Genomic DNA, 27,126 nt, shown 5'->3' with positions numbered 1-27,126 from the left:
ACAGGATGGATATGGGGTGCACAAGAAACTAGTCACTTCAGTGGCAAAATCTAAATGTAAGTATCTTTGTTTTCTCAGTAGAGATAATCAACTCCAGGTTCTGACACGAGGCAAGTACATTGTTAAGGATGTTTAGGGTGTTGGAGAATCCAGTGATGTGAATCATTATTATCATCAGCGAAGCTAATCATATAATGATCAGGCTGATAAATTAGACACATATGCAACTCCTGGGTATCTTTATTGAGGAAACGTTTCTCCACACAGTGGCTTCATCATTCCATACAAAGGAGAAACGTGAAGAACAGGATGAGAATGAGGTAATCAGTCCCTAAACCTTGAGTCGATGTGGTCAGTCCATCAATCTTGAATAGAATACAGCATATGTGCGGAGAAGTAGCTTATAAACCGTAGGCAGGAGAGGTACAGCAGTCGTAGGTGGTGTCACATTTGTCCAATGTGGAAGTAGGTCGTGCCCAAGGGTTAGGCAAGCGAAGAATTCCCAAGTATTAAGATCCCAAGAAGTTACAGTGTCTAACAGGATTGTAGATGAACGGTTTGTTTCTCTGAACCGAACATCGAACATTGTGGCCACTGGGAAAGGTGTTAACATTATACCCAGACTCACAAGGTGTTGTTAGGAACGTCCGTGTGTTGTGTCGCTGTCACGAAAGTCTATGTACTAAATAATAAATTAATCCCCTTAAAATGAAATGGTGTATAACAGATGGAAAATATCTTTATTATGCACCCTATACCCATCCTGTGGGCGATAGTCAAAAGGATTACAGAGGTACATAATGGGTCCAGGGACTGGGCCCTAAAGTTTTGATAGATGATTCATAAATAACCCGCACATAAATGGTCCAAGTCGGACCGAAACGTCGTCGTAAGCTCCTCTCTTCTATGTGCGGGTTATTTGTATATCGTTTCAGTCACGGTATTGTGCCTTTTTTTTTTTTGTTATTTTTGATAGATGAACAAGTTAAAAAGGTAACGAACTCCAGGTACATGAGGTTTGGAAGGGCTGACAAAACGTCAGTTATGGTGGCCCTCAAGACCCCCAAAACATCAGTTTTGGTGGCCCTCAAGACCCCCAACAAGCAACCAACATGGCGCCTTCTATAAACAAAATAAACACTGAAGCTTTTAAAGGATTACTCTCAGAGCATCGTGAAATATGTACACTGGAGTTAACAGTTGTTACAGGACTGGAAGAGGTATATTATGTTTCATCCACAACTGAAGTCTATTATATACAGAATTTTTAAATACCAAGGGTGATATTTCCAGAGTTTATTGTTAACATATTTTGTAAATAATTTGGAACAGGTGATCAGTATTAACATTAATTTTTTTGTATATAGGAACTGTGAAGTGTATTTTAATATTTACGTATTTCAGTCATAACTTTTTTGGTGGATATAATCAGTTTTGTTTATAGTGAAGTGCACCCCATGGTGTGACTTGTGCACCCCATGGTGTGACTTGTGCACCCCATGGTGTGACTTGTGCACCCCATGTTGTGACTTGTGCACCCCATGGTGTGACTTGTGCACCCCATGGTGTGACTTGTGCACCCCATGGTGTGACTTGTGCACCCCATGGTGTGACTTGTGCACCCCATGTTGTGACTTGTGCACCCCATGGTGTGACTTGTGCACCCCATGGTGTGACTTGTGCACCCCATGGTGTGGCTTGTGCACCCCATGGTGTGACTTGTGCACCCCATGTTGTGACTTGTGCACCCCATGGTGTGACTTGTGCACCCCATGTTGTGACTTGTGCACCCCATGTTGTGACTTGTGCACTCCATGGTGTGACTTGTGCACCCCATGTTGTGACTTGTGCACCCCATGGTGTGACTTGTGCACCCCATGGTGTGGCTTGTGCACTCCATAGTGTGACTTGTGCACCCCATGTTGTGACTTGTGCACCCCATGGTGTGACTTGTGCACCCCATGTTGTGACTTGTGCACCCCATGTTGTGACTTGTGCACTCCATGGTGTGACTTGTGCACCCCATGTTGTGACTTGTGCACTCCATGGTGTGACTTGTGCACCCCATGTTGTGACTTGTGCACCCCATGGTGTGACTTGTGCACCCCATGGTGTGGCTTGTGCACTCCATAGTGTGACTTGTGCACCCCATGTTGTGACTTGTGCACCCCATGTTGTGACTTGTGCACTCCATGGTGTGACTTGTGCACCCCATGTTGTGACTTGTGCACCCCATGTTGTGACTTGTGCACTCCATGGTGTGACTTGTGCACTCCATGGTGTGACTTGTGCACCCCATGTTGTGACTTGTGCACCCCATGTTGTGACTTGTGCACTCCATGGTGTGACTTGTGCACCCCATGGTGTGACTTGTGCACCCCATGGTGTGACTTGTGCACCCCATGGTGTGACTTGTGCACCCCATGGTGTGACTTGTGCACCCCATGGTGTGACTTGTGCACCCGATGTTGTGACTTGTGCACCCCATGTTGTGACTTGTGCACCCCATGGTGTGACTTGTGCACCCCATGGTGTGACTTGTGCACCCCATGTTGTGACTTGTGCACCCCATGGTGTGACTTGTGCACCCCATGTTGTGACTTGTGCACCCCATGTTGTGACTTGTGCACCCCATGTTATGACTTGTGCACCCCATGGTGTGACTTGTGCACCCCATGGTGTGACTTGTGCACCCCATGTTGTGACTTGTGCACCCCATGGTGTGACTTGTGCACCCCATGGTGTGACTTGTGCACCCCATGGTGTGACTTGTGCACCCCATGGTGTGACTTGTACACCCCATGGTGTGACTTGTGCACCCCATGGTGTGACTTGTGCACCCCATGGTGTGACTTGTGCACCCCATGGTGTGACTTGTGCACCCCATGGTGTGACTTGTGCACCCCATGGTGTGACTTGTGCACCCCATGGTGTGACATGTGCACCCCATGGTGTGACTTGTGCACCCCATGGTGTGACTTGTGCACCCTATGCTGTGTCTTGTGCACTCCATGCTGTGACTTGTGCACTTAATGCTCTGACTTGTGCACCCCATGCTGTGACTTGTGAGCTCCATGCTGTGACTTGTGCACTTTATGCTCTGACTTGTGCACCTGGTAAAGTGTATGGTAGAGTTATAATTGAAAGAATTAAGAGTAAGACGGAGAATAGGATAGCAGATGAACAAGGAGGCTTTAGAAAAGGTAGGGGGTGTGTGGACCAGGTGTTTACAGTGAAACATATAAGTGAACAGTATTTAGATAAGGCTAAAGAGGTCTTTGTGGCATTTATGGATTTGGAAAAGGCGTATGACAGGGTGGATAGGAGGGCAATGTGGCAGATGTTGCAAGTGTATGGTGTAGGAGGTAGGTTACTGAAAGCAGTGAAGAGTTTTTACGAGGATAGTGAGGCTCAAGTTAGAGTATGTAGGAAAGAGGGAAATTTTTTCCCAGTAAAAGTAGGCCTTAGACAAGGATGTGTGATGTCACCGTGGTTGTTTAATATATTTATAGATGGGGTTGTAAGAGAAGTAAATGCGAGGGTTTTGGCAAGAGGCGTGGAGTTAAAAGATAAAGAATCACACACAAAGTGGGAGTTGTCACAGCTGCTCTTTGCTGATGACACTGTGCTCTTGGGAGATTCTGAAGAGAAGTTGCAGAGATTGGTGGATGAATTTGGTAGGGTGTGCAAAAGAAGAAAATTAAAGGTGAATACAGGAAAGAGTAAGGTTATGAGGATAACAAAAAGATTAGGTGATGAAAGATTGAATATCAGATTGGAGGGAGAGAGTATGGAGGAGGTGAACGTATTCAGATATTTGGGAGTGGACGTGTCAGCGGATGGGTCTATGAAAGATGAGGTGAATCATAGAATTGATGAGGGAAAAAGAGTGAGTGGTGCACTTAGGAGTCTGTGGAAACAAAGAACTTTGTCCTTGGAGGCAAAGAGGGGAATGTATGAGAGTATAGTTTTACCAACGCTCTTATATGGGTGTGAAGCGTGGGTGATGAATGTTGCAGCGAGGAGAAGGCTGGAGGCAGTGGAGATGTCATGTCTGAGGGCAATGTGTGGTGTGAATATAATGCAGAGAATTCGTAGTTTGGAAGTTAGGAGGAGGTGCGGGATTACCAAAACTGTTGTCCAGAGGGCTGAGGAAGGGTTGTTGAGGTGGTTCGGACATGTAGAGAGAATGGAGCGAAACAGAATGACTTCAAGAGTGTATCAGTCTGTAGTGGAAGGAAGGCGGGGTAGGGGTCGGCCTAGGAAGGGTTGGAGGGAGGGGGTAAAGGAGGTTTTGTGTGCGAGGGGCTTGGACTTCCAGCAGGCATGCGTGAGCGTGTTTGATAGGAGTGAATGGAGACAAATGGTTTTTAATACTTGACGTGCTGTTGGAGTGTGAGCAAAGTAACATTTATGAAGGGATTCAGGGAAACCGGCAGGCCGGACTTGAGTCCTGGAGATGGGAAGTACAGTGCCTGCACTCTGAAGGAGGGGTGTTAATGTTGCAGTTTAAAAACTGTAGTGTAAAGCACCCTTCTGGCAAGACAGTGATGGAGTGAATGATGGTGAAAGTTTTTCTTTTTCGGGCCACCCTGCCTTGGTGGGAATCGGCCGGTGTGATAATATAAAAAAAAAATTGTGCACCCCATGCTGTGACTTGTGCACTGCATGCTGTGACTTGTGTACCCCATACTGTGAATTGTTTACCCCATGCTGTGACTTGTGCACCCTATGTTGTGACTTGTGCACTGCATGCTATGACTTTTGCACCCTATGCTGTGACTTATGCACCCCATGCTGTGACTTGTGCACTCAATGCTGTGACTTGTGCACCCTATGTTGTGACTTGTGCACTGCATGCTGTGACTTTTGCACCCTATGCTGTGACTTGTTTACTCTATGCTGTGACTTTTGCACCCCATGTTCATGTTGGGACTTCCCCTCCAGGGAGGTGCCTTGACGCTTGTGAGAGGTTCTTGATCTGAGCCTGAATGCCTTCCATCCCCTCTCTTCAGAGGTGCTGTTGACACAAACCCAATTCAGTATGCTCCTCGCTTAATGACCCATTCACTTACCACCCCACCTGTCAGTTTGGATTTTTTTTTTATTTAGCCCGAAAAAAAGTACTAATGATGCAGTTATACATTTGCTTGCACTTTTATATATGGCACTCAAAAAAAAAAAAAAATAACCCTGGGACTTTTCATAGACCTACAAAAAACATTTGATATAGTTAATCGTGACGTATTGCAACTAAAACTAGAACATTACGGAGTCAGACACACTCTCAATTACTTAAAATCAATTCTTAACCAATAGACACTAGTATGTACAGTGGACCCCCGCATAGCGACCTTAATCCGTGCAAGAGGGCTGGCTGTTATGCGAAATGTTTGCTATGTGAATGAATTTTCCCCATAAGAAATAATGGAAATAAAATTAATCCGTGCAAGACACCCAAAAGTATGAAAAAAAAATTTTTTTACCACAAAAAAATGTTAATTTTAGTACACACAAACTGAAAAAGGCATGCACAATTACATGACACTTACTTTTATTGAAGATCTGGTGATGATTGATGGGATGGGAGGAGGGGAGAGAGAGTGTTAGTGTTTAGAAGGGGAATCCCCTTCCATTAAGACTTGAGGTGTCGAGTCCTTTTCTGGGGTTACTTCCCTTCTTCTTTTAATGCCACTAGGACCAGCTTCAGAGTCACTGGACTTCTTTCGCACAACATATCTGTCCATAGTGGCCTGTACCTCTCGTTCCTTTATGATTTGTCTAAAGTGGTTCACAACATTGTCATTGTAACAGTCACCAGCACGGCTTGCAATAGCTGTGTGAGGGTGATTTTCATCAAAAAAGGTTTGCACTTCAAGCCATTTTGCACACATTTCCTTAATCTTTGAAGTAGGCAATTCCTTCAATTTCTCTCTCCCCTCCTTTGAACCAGTTTCTGCAGGTCTGGCCTCTTGCTCTTGAAGTTGATCTATCAGCTCATCAGTGGTTAGTTCTTCATTGTCCTCCTCCACCAACTCTTCCACATCATCCCCACTAACCTCCAACCCCAAGGACTTCCCCAATGCCACAATTGATTCCTCAACTGGTATACTCCTCTCAGGGTTAGCCTCAAACCCTTCAAAATCCCTTTTGTCTACACATTCTGGCCACAGTTTCTTCCAAGCAGAGTTCAAGGTTCTCTTAGTCACTCCCTCCCAAGCCTTACCTATAAGGTTTACACAATTGAGGATATTAAAGTGATCCTTCCAAAACTCTTTTAGAGTCAATCGAGTGTCTGTGGTCACTTCAAAGCACTTTTGAAACAGAGCTTTTGTGTACAGTTTCTTGAAGTTGGAAATGACCTGCTGGTCCATGGGCTGCAGGAGAGGAGTGGTATTAGGAGGCAAAAACTTCACCTTAATGAAGCTCATGTCCCCATAAAGTCGCTCTGCCACGTCTGTAGGATGACCAGGGGCATTGTCTAACACCAGGAGGCACTTAAGTTCTAATTTCTTTTCAGTTAGGTAATCTTTGACATTGGGGGCAAATGCATGGTGTAACCAGTTATAGAAAAAGTCCCTAGTGACCCATGCCTTACTGTTTGATCTCCACAGCACACACAAATTATCCTTGAGGACATTCTTTTGCCTGAACGCTCTGGGAGTTTCAGAGTGATACACTAATAAAGGCTTAACTTTGCAATCACCACTAGCATTGGCACACATCAACAAAGTAAGCCTGTCTTTCATAGGCTTATGTCCTGGGAGTGCCTTTTCCTCCTGAGTAATGTAGGTCCTGCTTGGCATTTTCTTCCAGAACAGGCCTGTTTCATCACAATTAAACACTTGTTCAGGTTTCAGTCCTTCAGTTTCTATGTACTCCTTGAATTCCTGCACATATTTTTCAGCCGCTTTGTGGTCCGAACTGGCAGCCTCACCATGCCTTATCACACTATGGATGCCACTACGCTTCTTAAATCTCTCAAACCAACCTTTGCTGGCCTTAAATTCACTCACATCATCACTAGTTGCAGGCATTTTTTTAATTAAATCCTCATGCAACTTCCTTGCCTTTTCACATATGATCGCTTGAGAGACGCTATCTCCTGCTAGCTGTTTTTCATTTATCCACACCAATAAGAGTCTCTCAACATCTTCCATCACTTGCGATCTTTGTTTCGAAAACACAGTTAAACCTTTGGCAAGAACAGCTTCCTTGATTGCCGTTTTCTTGGCCACAATAGAAGAGATGGTTGATTTGGGTTTCTTGTACAACCTGACCAGGTCGGTGATACGCACTCCACTTTCATACTTATCAATGATCTCTTTCTTCATTTCTATAGGAATTCTAACCCTTATTGCTGTAGGGTTGGAACTAGAAGCTTTCTTGGGGCCCATGGTCACTTATTTTCCAGAAACAGCACCGAAAACACTGTAATAATACGAAATATTCCGATTGTATGCTTGAATGTTACCGCGGAGGCTGGCTGGTAAACAATGCCACCGGCGGAACATATGAGGCTGGCTCAGGCCGCACATTGGACGCGTCTCGGACGAAGGCCGCTGAGCGGGTTTTTGGGCGCTATGCGGGGCAAAATTTTAGCGATCAAAGCGTCCGCTATGCGGATTGTCCGTTATGCAAGGCGTCCGTTATGCGGGGGTCCACTGTATACACAAATGGCATTACTTCAACTACACAACCTGTTTTTGTTTGGAGTCCCACAGGGTAGTGTCCTTGGCCCACTTCTCTTTCTCATTTACATAAATAACCTCCCAAATGCATCTAAACTCCTAAACCTGTTTTATTTGCAGATGACTCTACATATGTCTTCTCTCATCCAAACCCACTGTAAACGATGAACTACTGAAAATATCCACTTGGATGATGACAAACAAACTTACTCTCAGTACAGTGGTACCTTGACGTATGAGTTTAATTCATTCAGGGACCAGGCTCGTAACTCAATTTGCTCATACTGTATATCAAATCAATTTTCCTCATTGAAATTAATGGAAATTCTATTAATCCATTCCAGCCTGCAAAAAAATACCCCAAGTTTTTTGTTATGGGTTTTTAATATGATTGAAGCATATCTAGTTATTTTTCTTTATTTCACTAGGTTGCAGCAGAAGAGTGCCAGGAGAAACTGGGAGTTACTTGTGTCACTGCACGAGGCAGAGTCTTTTTTGATATACCCATCAAGCTGGTTCCTGAGGTAAACATTGCTGCTCCAGCAATTATTAAATAGTGGCTAATTTTTATTTTTATTTGTTTATTTATGTTTTTGCAAACAGTACATTGAGATTTTATATATACAATAGTGGGTTGCACTGCAGAGAGAGCCTCTATTATGCCTTATCATTATGGGCCAACTTAACATTATTGGCTGACACACACTTAATACTAAGGATTTTATCATAGTTGTACAGTAGGTTATTAATTATAAGTGAATTAAATTTGTATAAGACAAAGAATATATTCATATAGTTTAAAATGCTTATTGTGAAAAACAATGGTTCAATTATATTCCTGTCAACAATGGATAAAAGGTTCAAAGTGATTGTTGAAGTTATGATGTGGGAGTACATAGGTGAGTATGTGTGTACTGAGTATTTAGCATTTAATCTATGGTGATTAAGTGGCTTGTGAGAAGAGTCTTAAACTGATTTTCAGACCAGGTTACTTTAATATATACTGGTAATGAATTCCATATTTTAGGGCCCTTTATGTGCATAGAGTTTTTACATAGTGTGATATGGACACGAGGTACAGTGGACCCCCACTTTACGATCAGCTCCCAATGCGACCAATTATGTAAGTGTATTTATGTAAGTGCGTTTGTACGTGTATGTTTGGGGGTCTGAAATGGACTAATCTAATTCACAATATTCCTTATGGGAACAAATTCGTTCAGTAATGGCACCTGAACATATTTCTGGAATGAAATAATATCGTAAACCGGGGGTCCACTGTATATCAAAAATAGATCTGTGTCTTGTGTTGTCGTCATGTGTCCTGTTTAAGTTGGTGAGGAGAAGTTTGAGTGGAGGGTTTATATTTGTGTGTATTGTTCTGTGTATGTAGTAGGCACATGAATAAGTATGGATGTTCTTAATGGTGAGCAGATTCAGACTTTTGAAAATTGGTGGAGTATGCTGTTATCATTCTTACTGCTGCCTTTTGCTGGGTTATGAGGGGTTTTAGGTGATTGGATGTTGTTGATCCCCATGCACAAATTCCATATGCAAGATAAAGGGGTATATGAGTGAATGGTACAGTGTCAGGAGAGCTGATTGTGGAGCGTAGTACCTTATCTTTGATATTATGCCTACAGTCTTGGAGATTTTCTTGGTGATTTGTTGTACGTGCGTCCGGAACTAAAGGCTACTGTCAAGGTGGATATCTAGGAATTTTTCCTCTGTAAGTCTTGTGACTGATGATCCATTTATCATTTATTGTGTTCATGAAAAATGGTTGTGCTACCACAGTGCAGGTAATAAAAACACTAAATTATTTAATTATTAAATGCAAAATTGGAATAATAGATTGATTAAAAAAACTGTCAAATGTAGATTGTTTTATTTTTTTTTTATTATCACGCTGGCCGATTCCCACCAAGGCAGGGTGGCCCGAAAAAGAAAAACTTTCACCATCATTCACTCCATCACTGTCTTGCCAGAAGGGTGCTTTACACTACAGTTTAAACTGCAACATTAACACCCCTCCTTCAGATTGCAGGCACTGTACTTGAGTCCTTGAGTCCTTGAGACTTAAGTCCTGGAGATTGTTTTAAGGTAGATATATTCAACACTCTGAAGGAGGGGTGTTAATGTTGCAGTTTAAAAACTATAGTGTAAAGCACCCTTCTGGCAAGACAGTGATGGAGTGAATGATGGTGAAAGTTTTTCTTTTTCGGGCCACCCTGCCTTTGTGGGAATCGGCCGGTGTGATAATAAAAAAAAAAAAAAAAAAAAAAAAAAAAAATATTCAACAGAAGTCATTACTAGCCCTTGTAATTCTTGTTTATAAGTTGAACAAGACTGTTCAGCTGTCTCCCAGCATACATAAGGGGGATTACCAATAGACCCCTGGCTGTCTTCAAGAAGGCGCTGGACAGGCACCTAAAATCAGTACCTGACCAGCGGGGCTGTGGTTCGTATGTCAGTTTCCATGTAGCCAGCAGTAACAGCCTGGTTGATCAGGCCGAGATCCACCATGAGGCCTGGCCACAGACCTAGCCACGGGGGCATTCACCCCCAAAACCCTCTCCAGGTATACTCCAGGTAATTGATACAACAGAAGGCATACTAGCAAAATAGTTAAGAATTTGGTTGAATCCAGGAATGGAATTGGCTTAACCACTTCATGGTCCAGATCCCTGATCTGAAAATTGTTCTCAAGTATCCAAAAAATTTTCAAAGTTATTTTTTTTTATTTTTTCTTAGAGATTAAAAGAGTATATTTTTCTTGTGGTAATAAAACAAAAATGTTCTTATCAGTACTTACTGATATATAGAGGTGTGAAGTTGATGGTCGATGACCAGCTGTTGGCAACATCAGCGACTGCAGTTCACTTTGTATTATTTTTTTTTTCTTTTACTACTTTCTTTTGAGGTTTTCTAATACAGTGGATCCCCGCTTTACGATCAGCTCCCAATGCGACCAATTATGTAAGTGTATTTATGTAAGTGCGTTTGTACGTGTATGTTTGGGGGGTCTGAAATGGACTAATCTAATTCACAATATTCTTTATGCGAACAAATTCGTTCAGTAATGGCACCTGAACATACTTCTGGAATGAAATAATATCGTAAACCAGGGGTCCACTGTATTTAAGATTTTCCAATAAGAAGCTTGTCTTCCATTCTTTCAACTCATACCAAGAAACAGTCAATACAACTTTGAAAACTACCCTAGAAAACACCTCATTTGCTGTTTTAAATCAAACAAATTTAGGTTTGTTTTTTCCATCATGCTCTATGTGGGACAAGATTTTTTATTCTTTTTGTACTGTTTACCTGGAGTTTACCTGGAGAGAGTTCCGGGGGTCAATGCCCCCGCGGCCCGGTCTGTGACCAGGCCTCCTGTGCACACACTCTTCACCCATGGAAGGTCATGGGTTACCAACCCTCCCGGGTTCCTGAGTTAGTAATCAGGTACTTCCGAGGATTGACTTTTCTTCACATTGGTGCTCTTTTCACAGGTTTTTAAGCTGAGATCCATTGACAATGTCAATGTTGTACTGCAAATGGTCAGTAACTTCTCCTTCCCAGAAACAAGGGTAAGTGATCATTATCTGTGTAGTTACAAGTGTAGTTACAAGAATAGACCTATGCTTTTGGTGATCTGATTCTTTAATTAATATCTCAGCAATTTTTTAACATTGCTAGTAATTATAACATGTGATGCGTTCTCTTAAAGTCCTTACTATTTGTAAAGAAGTTCTTTCTGTTGCTTTCCTGTTTAAAGAAATTAAATTATTAAATTAACATGTGCTCCTTTTTTGATACATCTGGATTATCTGAAAATTCTGATTTTAATATTGTGCTATTTCAGTAATTAAATCTGCCTTTATTGTGGAAAAAATGGAGAGAGTATATAAAAATGAGTCATTAACCCTTTCACTGTTGAGACCCCTGCACACAAACTTGCTCTCACTGTCGAAGAATTTTCAATAAAAAAAAATAATTTTTTCTTATGAAATGATAGAGAATCTTTTCCGGTTGTAATGACACCAAAAGTACGAAATTTGATGGAAAACTAATGGAATTATGCTCTCGCGAAGTTAGCGGTTTAGGCGATATTTACACATTGCTGATTTTTCCCAATTTGAACCCTATTTTCAGCCAGTTCCATTGTTCCAGTCAACCAAACTCATTCAAAATCATCTCTATTTCTGACTCAAGAAATCGTAATGACACGATTGCAAATAAACCATACTCCCGGCCGGGATTGAACCCGCGGTCATAGAGTCTCGACGGGCTGGAGTTTTGAGACTCTATGACCGCGGGTTCAATCCCGGCCGGGGGTATGGTTCATCTCTATTTCTGTAATATATTTTCTATTCTATCAAATGAGACCAAAAAAATGAGAATACAACCATAACTACCATATGAAAATACACCGCAAAGTGGGTGTTTTGAACCAATAACACGGTCGGAGTTTTTTTTTTTCTCATGCACTGCGTGCTGCAGAATTTCTTTTATACCACACACACTGAGCACACAGACCCATTCTCTAACTTCTAGGCCTACCAGCTTTCTCCCACCAGATTTGAAGGCACTAGAATTTTGACGTAATATTACGGGACTGACACTGGCTTGCAAGCCATAATATTAAGGGACTGAAAGTGAAAGGGTTAATTCTATTTTAATTTTTACTATGAGAGAGGTTAAGCAGTTTTTCTTTTGTTAAAATTTTTTGTTCAGATTTTTACACATCTTTTCTGAACAGCATTCTAAAACTTCATTTTTCATTCTTGTTCAATATCTAACATCCTCTGAAAACTTTGCACTGAATGAATGATAATAGAAAGTTCATAGCAGTCTACCGACTCATTATATCTTCTCCTTCGCATTAACTTGTTAAGCAAAAGACATTAATGAGTTAAAATATGTCCTGGAGAGAATTTGCTCTTTTCTTGTTAGTGAAAGCATTACCTGTTTGTTCCAGGACGAGTGCTTTGCCAAGATTTATAAATTTGCTGAGAAACCTGATTGGAAGAAAGGAATGCTTGTGTGGAAAAACAATTTTAATTACCCCGATGATCCCATTCAAGAGGTCAGAGCTCTGAACGACGAATATTGTAAGCCTCGTCCAGATATTGATCTCAAACGGATGAAATTAACTTCAGAAATTATTGGTAATCTTCCTGAAGGGATTTTACCAGAACATTTGAAAAAAAAACAAGAATCCACAGAAGATACAAATGAAGAAGATAATTCCTCAGTTGCAGGTATATTTGTTCACTCATTTTTTTTTCATCTTAATTTAGCCATATTTTACCAGATCCCATGTAAGTGACTTCAGCAGCACTGACATAAGGTTGGCAAATCATAATTCTTTAAAACAGGTTACCTTCATTAGAGCATTCTTAGTATTGACCACATTTTATGAAGAAGATTATTAATTTTGGTGCCCTCAGACATCTGTACTTGACTCATTCTGGACATGGGAAATTTTAGCAGTCTTTGGATCTGGTAATGCAGCTGTTTCTTGGTCTGGCTTCATTAAATCTTGCCCACACACTTACATAGGTCTACAATTTTGACACCAGTGTCACCTGTGCAGATCTATGTTTTAAGCAGTTTTCAAATATACTGTGAATGGTAAATTTTGGCCTAGACATGAGGGAATGGGTCTGTCAGGGAAATGTACAGAGAAAAAAAAATCCTGCTCCACATGGTGATTAATGGGAAAAGCAAACCTTTGATCTTGTGTTTGGTTTAACCCTTTCACTGTTGCAGTCCCTGCAACAGTGGAAATGAAACCAAAAGTATGAAATTTGATGGAAATCTTATGGAATTACGCTGCAAAGTTAGCGATCTCGGTGATATTTACACATCGGAGATTCTGCCTACTTTGAGCACTATTTACGGCTAATTCCATTGTTCCAGTCAACCAAACTCATAGCTATTTCTCTAGAACTCCTTTTGTTCCATCGATTGAGTACAAGAAACTGCCCATTAACTGATTTCAACTACCCAGTAGTGATCAGTAATTGATAATTTGGCCAATTTTGTACACAATTCAAAAAAGGCTAATTTTAAAATAGGGTTCAGAATTAACAATACAAACATTCCTGGCACTAAAACAACATTTCTCTGTTCACTAGGTATGTCCCTAGGCCCCACTTACATTACGCTTACTTTCCATTTTGAATTTTTATTCACACAAAAATAGAAGATTTGCTGTTATTCAGACTACTGCATTATTGTCAAAATGATATAAATAATATCAGTGCATCTGTGAAAGCATATTAGATCCACCATTTGATGTGTATTGGATGCATGACCTGATTTGTTTACTCTTGAACATTGGCAAAAATCAAACATTTCCTCTATTTTGAGCTTAATTTCAAAGTACTTTTAGTCCATAAACCAATCAAAATCATCTCTATTTTTGTAACATATCTTCTATTCTATCAAATGAGACCAAGAAAACAAGAATACAACCATAAATACCATACAAAAATACACCGCAAAGTCGCTGTTTTAAACCAAAATCACGGTCAGAGTTTTTGTTTCATGCACTGCATGCTGCAGGATTTTTCTCTATACTGCACACAGTGACCACTCACACCCATTCTCTCATATGTTGGCCTACCAGCTTTCTCTTGCAAGATTGGAAGCTGCTAGAATTTTGGCGTAGTATTACGGGACAGACACTAACTTGCAAGCCGTAATATTATGGGACCGAGAGTAAAACGGATAAATAACGACTTTGAAATGTTTTCTAAGATGCTTTCATTGTTCCATTAGCTGTTTCTTGGTATCATTTGATAGATTGGAAGACATATTACTGAAATAGAGATGATTTTGGTTGGTTTCAGGATGGGCAGTAGCTTGAAACAGTGCTCAAATAGTTGAAATATTTGATTTTTGATGATTTTTACAAGGAAGGGTAGGGCCCCCTATATCCCTTGGTCTGTTTTATGGGATTTTAATAGGTCTGTGTGGAGTTTTCCTGGAGGGTGTTTTGGGGATCAGTGCCCCTGTGGCCCAGTCCTTGACCAAGCTTCCCAGTTGATTGGGGTCTGATCAACTAGGTACTGACTGTAGGGATCCGTATAGCTCCCTGTTGGTAATTCCCCTTATGCCTGGTAGGAGGCTGTTGAACAGTCTTGGGCCCTGGACACTTAGTGTACCAGTGGCAGGGCACCATTGGTGGTACATTGCACCATCAGTCCACCAGTCATTTGCTTTCATAGGGAGTGGTTTCTGTGTGCAGATTTCGGACCAGTCCCTCTAGGATTTTCCAAGTGTAGATTATGATGTATCTTTCTTGCCTGCACTCCAGTGAGTACAGATCAAGTGACTGCAAGTGTTCCCAGTAATTAAAGTGTGTTTGGCAGAACTTTTATGTACAGTAAAGATTTTCTGTACATTCTCTAGATCTGCGATTTCACCTGCCTTTAATGGAGCTGTTAGTGTACAGCAGTATTCCAGCCTAGAGAGAACAAGTGATTTAAAAAGGATCATCATGGGCTCGGCATCCCTTGTTTTGAAGGTTTTCATTAGCCATCCTATCATTTTCCTCGCAGATGTGATAATGACACTGCTGTGATCCTTGAAGGTAAGATCATCCAACATTAACACTCCAAAATCCTTCACACTGCTTTTCTGCTATATTGTGTGATTAGTTTGTAGTATACTCGGCTCTAGCTGTTATTTCTTCCAATTTTCCGTAATGGAGTAGTTGAGCATCATATTGTTGTCTGTTGCCCATTAGAAAACTTTATTTATATCTGCTTGGAGATTTACTGTGTCCTCAATGGATGAGTCTTATGCAGATTCTAGTATCATTCGTCTGATATGAGGACGAGGAACAGGATGGGGGAAAGTAATGTGCCTTGTGGAATAGAGCTTTTCAATGTGGCAACCTCCAACTTGACTCTGTTTACCACTACTTTTTGTGTTCAACAGGGCTGTGGAGTCAGCACATAAAACCATTGACTCTGACTCCTTTATTTATGGCACCTCCAACTCTTGACTCCTTTAATTATATATCGATATAGTGAATATATTATAAATTTACTAATTATATATATTTGCTATATGGGTTGCAAGCATGAAACATACAAGCTCAGTAACCTGTTCAAGCTTGGCTCTAAATGCTATAGCTATGCCAGTTTGGTTTTTTTATTTTATTTATTAAAGAAATTAGAAACATTCAGTAACCTTTTAGTTAACCCGTAAACGGTCCAAGCAGATCTATGTTCACGTGTGTAGTGCTACAAAAATAGATTTAATTTTTTTTACATATTTTCAAATATAACAAAAAAAAAAGTAGATCAATGATTTTTTTTACACATTTTCAAATGTAGAAAAACAAAAAGATCCACTTTTTTTACATGCTTTCAAATGTTGAAAAAACGTATATATACGTTTGGACCGTTTACGGGTTAAACAAAACTTGAAAAATGGAAACAGTGAAGTTATATTTTTATAAAAAGACTATCAAATATAGGGTAATAGGATGTAAAAGAAAGAAACTATAAAAGAAAATCTGAGTCAGAAATATCTTTCACTACTAATTAAAAAATCTGAAGTAATACTTTGATATTACCAAAAAGAATTAAAAGTTAAAACTACAAAAGAGTTAAAAGCAGTTGAACACCTAAAACAACTTGATTTATATTCTGTACATTTTAAATTTATTAGGAGTCGGAGTTGGCACATTTTTACTGACTCCGACTCCAGTAACCCAAGAATTGCTTCCAACTCTGACTCCAACTTCGCAACCTTGGTATTCAGTCGATTAGAAAGTTGTAGAACCATCTGCCCACTTTGCCAGTAATCCCTTGAGTGTACATATTGTGTGCTATTACACCATGATCACACTTCTGCAAAATCTGTGTACAGTGGACCCCCGCTTAACGATCACCTCCCAATGCGACCAATTATGTAAGTGTATTTATGTAAGTGCGTTTGTATGTGTATGTTTGGGGGTCTGAAATGGACTAATCTACTTCACAATATTCCTTATGGGAACAAATTCGGTCAGTACTGGCACCTGAACATACTTTTGGAATGAAAAAATATCGTTAACCGGGGGTCCACTGTATTCTTAACTGCATCGTCTTTCAGTGCATCCAAGACCATATCATAATAGTCCAGTAGCTGAAGAGGCAGGATCAATTTACTCTAACCTAACCATGCTTCCCTGGATTGTGCAATTGTTGGGAATCCAAGTGATTTGCAATCATACTTCTTAGATTTTTGCCCATGTTCAAGAGTAAACAAATGATGTCGCCATCCAGTAAGTGTCTAACTAGTCATTCTAATATGCAGTCATCAATGGGTTGACATTATTTATACAATTAATTACAATATTGCAGTAGTCTGCATAACAGTAAATCTTCTATTTTTTGTTTGAATAAAAATTCAAAATAGAAAGCAAGAGTAATATAAGAGGAGCCTGGAGACGTGACTAATGAACAGAGAAAATATTATTTTAGTGCCAGGAATGTCTGCATTGTTTATTCTGGACCCTATTTTGAAATTGGCATCTTTTTTAATTTGCGTAAAATTGGCCAAATTGCCAATTTCTGACTGTTTTATTGGGTAGTGAAGATTGGTAAATGGGCGGTTTCTTGTACTCAATTGATAGAAAAATGGAGTTCTAAAGAAATTGCTATGAGTTAGGTCAACTGAATCAATGGAATTGGCCGAAAATAACGCTCAAAGTCGGAGAAATCGCCGATGCGTTTATATCGCCGAGATTGCTAACTTTTCGGGAGCGTAATTCCACAAGTTTTCAATCAAATTTCATACTTTTGGTGTCATTACCATCGGGAAAAGATTCTCTATCATTTCATAAGAAAAAATAATTTTTTTTTTTCAAATATTTTTTTGACATAGAATGAGTTTCAGAAAGGGCTTACGACAGTCAAAGGGTTAAAGATTCTTTATTTCAGCATGATACAATGTTTGAAGAGAGGTGGGTGACATTTAGGTGTAAATGCAGGTGTATGCCGAGAATTTTGGGCAAATTTAAGCCTTTCTTAAGACTAATATGGCAGTAATTAATTGCCTGCTTCCATATATGGTCTCTAAGTGGGTGTAACAATAAATTTAGGAATTACAATGAACACTTTTATCAAGTTTAATTGTTTTAACCCTTTCAGTGTCAAGACCCCTGCTCTCCAACTTGCTCTCAGGGTTGAAGAATTTAAAAATACAGTGGAACCTTGGCTTACAAGCTTAATCCGTTCCGTGACCTTGTTTGTATCCTGATTTGTTCATATGTTGAGTCAATTTTCCTCATTTAAATTAATTGAAAAACCATTAATCCATTCCAGCTCTCCGACGGCACGAAAAAATGCTTCAATATTTCGCTAATATCAGCTCAATCGCCCAAAGCAGCAGAACCAAGCTGACATCAGCTCATATGCATGTAAACATTGATCAAGTGAAGCTACGACTGATCGATGACAGGAATGAAATTCTCTACTCTAAATTTTTCGGAGGGGTTTATACTTGCTTGCTCTGCGTGACCATAGTCTAATGGACTTAAACCAATGTTGCAGGATTGCTTTTGCAATTGAGTGTAGTCTGCAAAACCTGACAGTTGTTGACCTTGCCTCTCATAACTGTCAAAACATTCATGTTTAGACAGCAAAAAGTCTTTCAGAGTAGCAAGTGAAGCAACTGCAACATTAAGATCTAGTTTTTTGCTTTGCAGCCCTCAATTTGTTGCATTCACTCTTTGAAGACTGTCATTCCAGAAAGCAGCATAAATTCCTGTTTCAAGAAGACAGATCTTTGCTGACAATCCATGTGCTTCGCAGTATACATAGGCCCTTTCATCAATGTCATTTGTGTTGTTTTCCGGTGCCTTACTGATTTCATTGTAACCAAATCTGAGGGCTTTGACTGCATCAGCCTGGCAAGACCAGCGCGTTGTTGCAACCCGTTTGAGTCAAGGAAATATATGAACTTTCCAGAGCATCTGTTAGAATTTTTTGCCAATGTGGTGAAATCGAAAAAAACTTGTGCAACTTCTGAAGGAAATCAAAGTAATGGATTGCTTCAGTACAACATTCGGCAAATGAGCTGTGCAAGGAACCCATTCTGCATACCTGTTCTCTTGCAGCACTTTGGCCCATAGACCATTGTACATTCCACTCATTGAACTGACATTGTTGTAGGTCTGACCACAGCAGTTACTGATGTCTATTTTGTGTAATTTGAAGAACTGCAGCATGGCATTGAACATGTCCTGCATTTTGTGGCCCTTTTTCGGCATGGTGGCTAATGCTCTCGCTTCACACGGCGAAGGTCTGGGTTCAATTCCCAGCCAGAGTAGAAACATTGGGCGTGTTTCCTTCCACCCGTTGTCTATGTTCCCCATCAGTAAAATGGTTACCTGCATGTTAGTGGACTGGTGTGGGTCGCATCCTGGGACACTGACCTAATTTGCCCAAAATGCACAGCATAATAAGTGACTTTCTATATAGTAGTATGTCATTGATGTCAGCTATGGTCTGTATACCTTGTACATGTACTGGTAGCAAAATAAAGATATTATATTATTATTATTATTATAACAAGCTCATTATTCTTTATGTAATGCAATACAAGTGCAAGCTGATTGACATGGCTTTCGCCAGGCGTGTAGTCGAGGGGAATTGAATAGTAGTACTTGCGTTTTTTTTTAATGTGTCTTAATATTTTTCATTTGGAGGTGAGCCCCTTCTGGTGGGGGCCCAGGGCCCCTTCCCTAATTCAGGCCCAGCTCACAAGCCAGGATTCACTTACCATGGGTTTAAATCCCACCCATTCCATACATGATATGCTTGAAATCTTGTAATTGCAATTCATGAGTTACCATACTTTACATGGAAAATACTTATTAATCTACACACTGTTGTACTAACTTATTAGTGTGGGAGACATGGGAGGAATTATAGAATAAAGTCAATGAAAAGATTCTGTGCCATGAACACATTTGGAAAACAGTTAACATTCATGGTCCATGACTATTCAATATTCTACAGCACAGTCTTGATAGATTTTTTATTTTATTTTACTACATAAGCTACCTTCCACTAATGTAGGATGACAAAAAGAAATAAACACAATTCACCATCATACAGCAGCTGCCTTACCAGAAGTTCACAAGTTTTCATTAGCTAATAGATATAGGAACTCTCTCTGAAATACAGTGGACCCTCAAGTTTTGAAATTAATCCGTTCCAAGAGCTAGTTCTGAAGTTGAAATGTTTGAAAGTCGAACCAATATTTCCCATAAGAAATAATGGAAATACAGTTAATCTGTTCCAGAAACCCAAAAATATTCACAAAAAAATACATTTTATAGAGATTACATTATCGTTTTACATATACACAACGTACATACATATATGTACATGGTACAATTAGTAATAAATTTAAATAAACATATAAAATAACATTTTTACTTACCTTTATTGAAGATAGGTGATGGCAACTGGAAGATAGGGAGGAGGAGAGAGGGAGTTGGGGTTAGTGTTTGGAAGGGGAATCCCCCTCCATAGGGACTTTAGGTATCAAAGCCTTTTCTGGGGTTACTTCCCTTCTCTGTCTTTTAATGCCACTAGGACCAGCTTGAGAGTCACTGGACCCCTGTCTCACAAAATAACTGTCCACAGTCCTCTGTTTCTGGTGCCCCTTTAAGATTTCCCTAAAATGGGACATGGTTCTGTCACTGAACTTGTTGCAAAGATGGCTTGTTTCAGCTTGCTTAGGGTGATACTTCTCCACAAACATTTGGACATCATTGCACTTGGCACAAATCTCCGTAATCTTTGAAGAAGGCACCTCATCCACTCCCTCTTCCTCCTCCTCTGAAGCAAGTTCCTGAGCTGTGGTCTGATACTGTTCCAAATGAAGCTCTTCCAGCTCTTTAGTGGTTAGCTCTTCCCTGTGGTCCTCCACCAACTCTTCCACATCCTTGCCACTCACCTCCAGCTCCAGGGTGTTCCCCAGTGCCACAATAGAGTCCAAAACAGGCAGAGGGGTCAGCAGGGTCAGGGTCAGGGTCAGGGTCACCCTCAAACCCTTCAAAATCCCTCTTTTGGACACAATCTGGCCACAATTGTCTCCAAGCAGAGTTCAAAGTCCTGGAAGTCACTCCCTCCCAAGCCTCACCTATAAGGCTTATGGAGTTGTAGATATTGAAGTGATTCCTCCAAAACTCTCTTAGGGTCAACTTTGTGTCTGTGGTCACTTCAAAGCACTTTTCAAACACTGCTTTTGTGTAGAATTTTTTGAAGTTAGAAATGACCTGCTGGTCCATGGGCTGGAGGAGAGGAGTGGTGTTAGGAGGCAAGAACTTTGCTATGATGAAACTAGTCCCTATACAGTAGGTCTACCAAGTTTGAAGGATGAGCAGGAGCATTGTCCATTAACAGGAGGCACTTGAGTGGCAAATTATTGTCTAGGAGGTATTTTCTCACACTGGGGCCAAACACTTCATGGACCCACTCTTTGAAAATTTGCCTTGTGACCCATGCCTTATTATTTGCTTTCCACAAGACATATAACTTGTTCTTTATGACATTGTTTTTCTTAAACACACTGGGATTTTCTGAATGATACACAAGTAAAGGTTTCACTTCAAAATCACCACTAGCATTAGCACAGAACAAAAGAGTTAGCCTGTCTTTCATAGGCTTGTGTCCTGGGAGTGTCTTTTCCTCCTGAGTAATATAGGTCTTCTTTGGTATTTTCTTCCAAAACAGACCTATTTCATCACAAATGAACACTTCTTGGGGTTTTAATTTTTCAGTGTCTACATACCCCTTAACCCTTTCAGGGTCGACAGGCCCTCTCCCAGACTTGTTCTCAGGGTCGAAAAATATTCAAAAAAAAATTTTTTTCTTATGAAAAGATAGTTTTTTTCTAAACTCTATAGGCTATAAAAAAAATTTTTTGCCATCAGTATTTACCGAGATCTAGGTAGTAGGTTGGTAGACAGCAACCGCCCAGGAATTTCAGGTACGTCTTGCTACTTCTACTTACACTTAGGTCACACTACACATACATGTACAAGCATATATATATACACACCCCTTTGGGTTTTCTTCTATTTTCTTTCTAGTTCTTGTTCTTGTTTATTTCCTCTTAGCTCCATGGGGAAGTGGAACAGAATTCTTCCTCCGTAAGCCATGCGTGTTGTAAGAGGCTACTAAAATGCCGAGAGCAAGGGGCTAGTAACCCCTTCTCCTGTATATATTACTAAATGTAAAAGGAGAAACTTTCGTTTTTCCTTTTGGGCCACCCCGCCTCGGTGGGATACGGCCAGTGTGTTGAAAGAAGAAAGAAAGAAGATTTACAGAGATATGGAGGCATAAAGTTGACAGAAATTGAACCGCATACGGAAACATTGCCGACTGCCAGTCACCCAGTAATCATTTATTTTGTTTTTCTCTACTTTTTTCTATTATTTTTTAATATTTTTTCTTTTCAAGTAACTTTTATGGCCTGTGAGACCAATATGAGCACTATTTTGTAAATATTTATTCTTTCTATACTATATATAACTGCACAAACACTGTTGTCATTATATTGTTTACAAAACTTGTTTACACAAATGAACAACATAAAATGTTGTTCATCACTATGTTTCTATATTTTATATACACATATACAGTCACAGAATATGCTTCTAGAAGTTCTGCAGCCTGTGGAAGTCTTTGAAACATGGTGTCATGCATAGTGGTGTTTTACACTCCTCACACACAAAATGATTGTCTCTGCGTTGTTGTGGGCGTTTTGTTATATGTGCACAGATGTAGCACCTCTTTTTCTTGAAAGCAGTAGCAGGAAGTGTCATTAGGAAGTGATCACCAGCCCTCAGATGAGAAGGTGGTAGTTAATAATTTAGTGGGTGGTTTTCTAATGCAGGTGTTCCTTCGTACTTGAATATAATTTGTCTGATGACAGATGAACAAAATTTACCATATGGTGGTTTGTTTCTGGTCCTCATCTTATACATGTTATAAGCATTGAGCATGGAAATGTCCAGAATATGGAAAAAGAGTTTTATGTACCACTTATAACTCTTGTGAACACAATCAGCAAACCCAATCTGCATGTCACATTTGTCCACTGAATTCATATTGAGGGTGTAGTCCATCACAGCTGCAGGTTTCATAATGGGTTCATTGGCCTCTCTCTTCTACCTGCCAGTGTTTGTCATTTCGTTAGGGTGAACCCATGACAACAGTGTGACATCTCATTTGTCATACCACTGAAATGCCATGATGTCATAGGCAGCAAACACCTGCACCTCACCTCTACGAGTGCCATCGTCAAATCTGGGCATATGCTTACAATTTCCACGCACTGTGTCACACACATCTGTCATGTTCAATCGCAAAAAATCACTGAGTGAGGGGCTTGTGTACCAGTTATCAGTATATAATATATGCCCATTACCAAGATATGGTTCCATCATTGTTCTAACCACGTCACCAGAGATGCCCAATAACTTCCTGGTACAGTAGGGCCCCACTTATACGGCAGGTTAGGTTCCAGGCTACCGCCGTAAAGTAGAACACCCTTTTTTTTTCCCCTTATAAATGCATACAAAAATCTAGATAGCAAGTTTACACTAACATATATTAAGTTAGCAATAGAACTAGGCATAAAAAACAATAAAAAAAAGTAAAATACACATATAGTGCACTCATTACTTACCTTAAAATATTTGTAGTCTTAACCTAGGGTGAGATGAGTAGTATTTATTGTAAGAAATCAAGTGTGGTATGTATGGTAGTCAGCCGGGCCACCCCACCCACACATACTATTCTATGATATTTAAGCATCCCAGAGTGATAAAATGCATATACAGTTCACTCATTACTTACCTTAAAATATTTGTAGTCTTAGTGTAGGGTCAGGGGTGAGTAAACGAGATAAAACGAATAAATGAGAGAGACAGAGATAATGAGTACATGACGGAGGACAGGTGCAGAGTTATGTAAACAAACCAGGCGAACATAAGTTATGTAAACAAACAAAGTGTACACGTCTGGTTTGTGTACAAGTTACATTGTGTACAAATTGTCTCTACATTGATACGGTAGAATAAATAAAGAACACTCCCATTCTCATGGAGTACCATTTTTAGAAGAAATGATGCTCTGAGTGAAGGCAATGGAAATAAGTCACTCTGTCTGACCTTTTTTGGGTTATCCTAGGTTCTCTACACATAGGCTGTTATGTATGATAATCTATGTAACCGTTTTTGTGTATACCTGAATAAACTTACTTACATGCGTACGAAAGGAATAATTTTCTACAGTTACCCCCAGTAACACATTTTCTCTTATGTTAGACTAGAGAAAATGTTATTCTTGCCTTCACTTGCACAAGTTATCTGGCTACGATATTTCATATTTGTGTTTATTCTATTGTGGGGTGTATTTATCATCTTTATATGTTATGTATCGTGTTTATTATATAATTTTGAAAAAAATATCATGGATGGATTAATGAAAATGTGTATATTAACGTAATATATGACATTTAATGAGACTCGATTATTATTATTATTATTATTATTATTATTTTTTCTTTCTTTCAACACACCGGCCGTATCTCACCGAGGCGGGGTGGCCCAAAAGGAAAAATGAAAGTTTCTCCTTTTACATTTAGTAATACAGTGGACCCTCAGCCAGCGATATTAATCCGATCCTGAGAGCTCATCGTTATTCAAAATAATCGTTAGTCAAGTTAATTTTCCCCATAAGAAATAATGGAAATCAAATTAATCCGTGCAAGACACCCCAAAGTATTGAAAAAAAAATTTTTACCACATGAAATATTAATTTTAATACACACAAACTGAAGAAGACATGCACAGTTACATGACACTTACCCTTATTGAAGATCTGGTGATGATTGATGGGATGGGAGGAGGGGAGACCGTTGATCTTCTTAGTGTTTAGAAGGGGAATCCCCTTCCATTAGCACTTGAGGTAGCAAGTCTTTTTCTGGGGTTACTTCCCTTGTTCTTTTAATGCCACTAGGACCAGCTTCAGAGTCACTGGACTTCTGTCGCACAACATATCTGTCCATAGATACCTGTACCTCTCGTTCCTTTATGACTTTCCTAAAGTGGTTCACAACATTGTCAGTGTACAGGTTGCCAACATGGCTTGCAGTAGCTGTGTCAGGGTGATTTTCATCAAAAAAGGTTTGCACTTCAAGCCACTTTGCACACATTTCCTTAATCTTAGAAGTAGGCAACTTCTTCAATTTCTCTCTCCCCTCCTCCGAAGCAGTTTCCTCAGGTCTGCCCTCTTGCTGTTCAAGATGATCTAGCAGCTCATCAGTGGTTAGTTCTTCATTGTCCTCCTCCACCAGCTCTTCCACATCCTCCCCACTAACCTCCAAGCCCAAGGACTTCCCCAATGCCACAATGGATTCCTCAACTGGCATAGGATTCTCAGGTATAGCCTCAAACCCTTCAAAATCCCTTTTGTCTACACATTCTGGCCACAGTTTTTCCAAGCAGAGTTCAAGGTCCTCTTAGTCACTTCCTCCCAAGCCTTACCTATAATGTTTACACAATTGAGGATGGTAAAATGATCTTTCCAAAACTCTCTTAGAGTCAGTTGAGTGTCTGAGGTCACTACAAAGCACCTTTCAAACATAGCTTTTGTGTACAGTTTCTTGAAGTTGGAAATAACCTGCTGGTCCATGGGCTGCAGGAGAGGAGTAGTATTAGGAGGCAAAAACTTCATCTTAATGAAGCTCATGTCCCTAGAAAGTTGCTCTGCCAAGTCTGAAGGATGACCAGGAGCATTGTCTAATACCAGGAGGCACTTAAGGTCTAATTTCTTTTCAATTAGGTAATTTTTCACATTGGGGGCAAATGCATGGGGTAACCAGTCATAGAAAAAGTCCCTAGTGACCCATGCCTTGCTGTTTGCCCTCCACAGCACACACAAATTAGCCTTGAGGACATTGTTTTTCCTGAACACTCTGGGAGTTTCAGAGTGATACACCAATAAAGGCTTCACTTTGCAATCACCACTAGCATTGGCACACATCAACAGAGTAAGCCTGTCTTTCATACCTGGAGTTTACCTGGAGAGAGTTCCGGGGGTCAACGCCCCCGCGGCCCGGTCTGAGACCAGGCCTCCTGGTGGATCAGAGCCTGATCAACCAGGCTGTTGCTGCTGGCTGCACGCAAACCAACATACGAGCCACAGCCCGGCTGATCCGGAACTGACTTTGGGTGCTTGTCCAGTGCCAGCTTGAAGACTGCCAGGGGTCTGTTGGTAATCCCCCTTATGTGTGCTGGGAGGCAGTTGAACAGTCTCGGGCCCCTGACACTTATTGTATGGTCTCTTAACGTGCTAGTGACACCCCTGCTTTTCATTGGGGGGATGGTGCATCGTCTGCCAAGTCTTTTGCTTTCGTAGTGGGTGATTTTCGTGTGCAAGTTCGGTACTAGTCCCTCTAGGATTTTCCAGGTGTATATAATCATGTATCTCTCCCTCCTGCGTTCCAGGGAATACAGGTTTAGGAACCTCAAGCGCTCCCAATAATTGAGGTGTTTTATCTCCGTTATGCGCGTCGTGAAAGTTCTCTGTACATTTTCTAGGTCGGCAATTTCACCTGCCTTGAAAGGTGCTGTTAGTGTGCAGCAATATTCCAGCCTAGATAGAACAAGTGACCTGAAGAGTGTCATCATGGGCTTGGCCTCCCTAGTTTTGAAGGTTCTCATTATCCATCCTGTCATTTTTCTAGCAGATGCGATTGATACAATGTTATGGTCCTTGAAGGTGAGATCCTCCGACATGATCACTCCCAGGTCTTTGACGTTGGTGTTTCGCTCTATTTTGTGGCCAGAATTTGTTTTGTACTCTGATGAAGATTTAATTTCCTCATGTTTACCATATCTGAGTAATTGAAATTTCTCATCGTTGAACTTCATATTGTTTTCTGCAGCCCACTGAAAGATTTGGTTGATGTCTGCCTGGAGCTTTGCAGTGTCTGCAATGGAAGACACTGTCATGCAGATTCGGGTGTCATCTGCAAAGGAAGACACGGTGCTGTGGCTGACATCCTTGTCTATGTCGGATATAAGGATGAGGAACAAGATGGGAGCGAGTACTGTGCCTTGTGGAACAGAGCTTTTCACCGTAGCTGCCTCGGACTTTACTCTGTTGACGACTACTCTCTGTGTTCTGTTAGTGAGGAAATTATAGATCCATCGACCGACTTTTCCTGTTATTCCTTTAGCACGCATTTTGTGCGCTATTACGCCATGGTCACACTTGTCGAAGGCTTTTGCAAAGTCTGTATATATTACATCTGCATTCTTTTTGTCTTCTAGTGCATTTAGGACCTTGTCGTAGTGGTCCAATAGTTGAGACAGACAGGAGCGACCTGTTCTAAACCCATG

At 40.5% G+C, this 27,126-nt stretch overlaps 1 protein-coding gene across 1 annotated transcript in view; it reads left to right on the top strand.

Moving 5' to 3' along the window:
• The first annotated feature begins 1,060 nt into the window (after window positions 1–1,060).
• Window positions 1,061–27,126, top strand: part of LOC128700847 (tRNA (guanine(6)-N2)-methyltransferase THUMP3) — a 142,452-nt gene continuing 116,386 nt past the window's right edge. Inside the window, exons 1-4 of the mRNA XM_053794294.2 lie at window positions 1,061–1,220; window positions 8,120–8,215; window positions 11,204–11,281; window positions 12,673–12,955. Coding sequence (XP_053650269.2) covers window positions 1,113–1,220; window positions 8,120–8,215; window positions 11,204–11,281; window positions 12,673–12,955 — 565 coding nt within the window. The 5' untranslated portion in view covers window positions 1,061–1,112. The remainder of the gene's footprint in view (window positions 1,221–8,119; window positions 8,216–11,203; window positions 11,282–12,672; window positions 12,956–27,126) is intronic.

Source organism: Cherax quadricarinatus, chromosome 94 (assembly GCF_038502225.1).
Source record: "Cherax quadricarinatus isolate ZL_2023a chromosome 94, ASM3850222v1, whole genome shotgun sequence".
Lineage (NCBI taxonomy): Eukaryota > Metazoa > Arthropoda > Malacostraca > Decapoda > Parastacidae > Cherax > Cherax quadricarinatus.
Note: the sequence above shows the minus strand (reverse complement) of the source record. Positions and strands in the feature narration are given on the sequence as shown.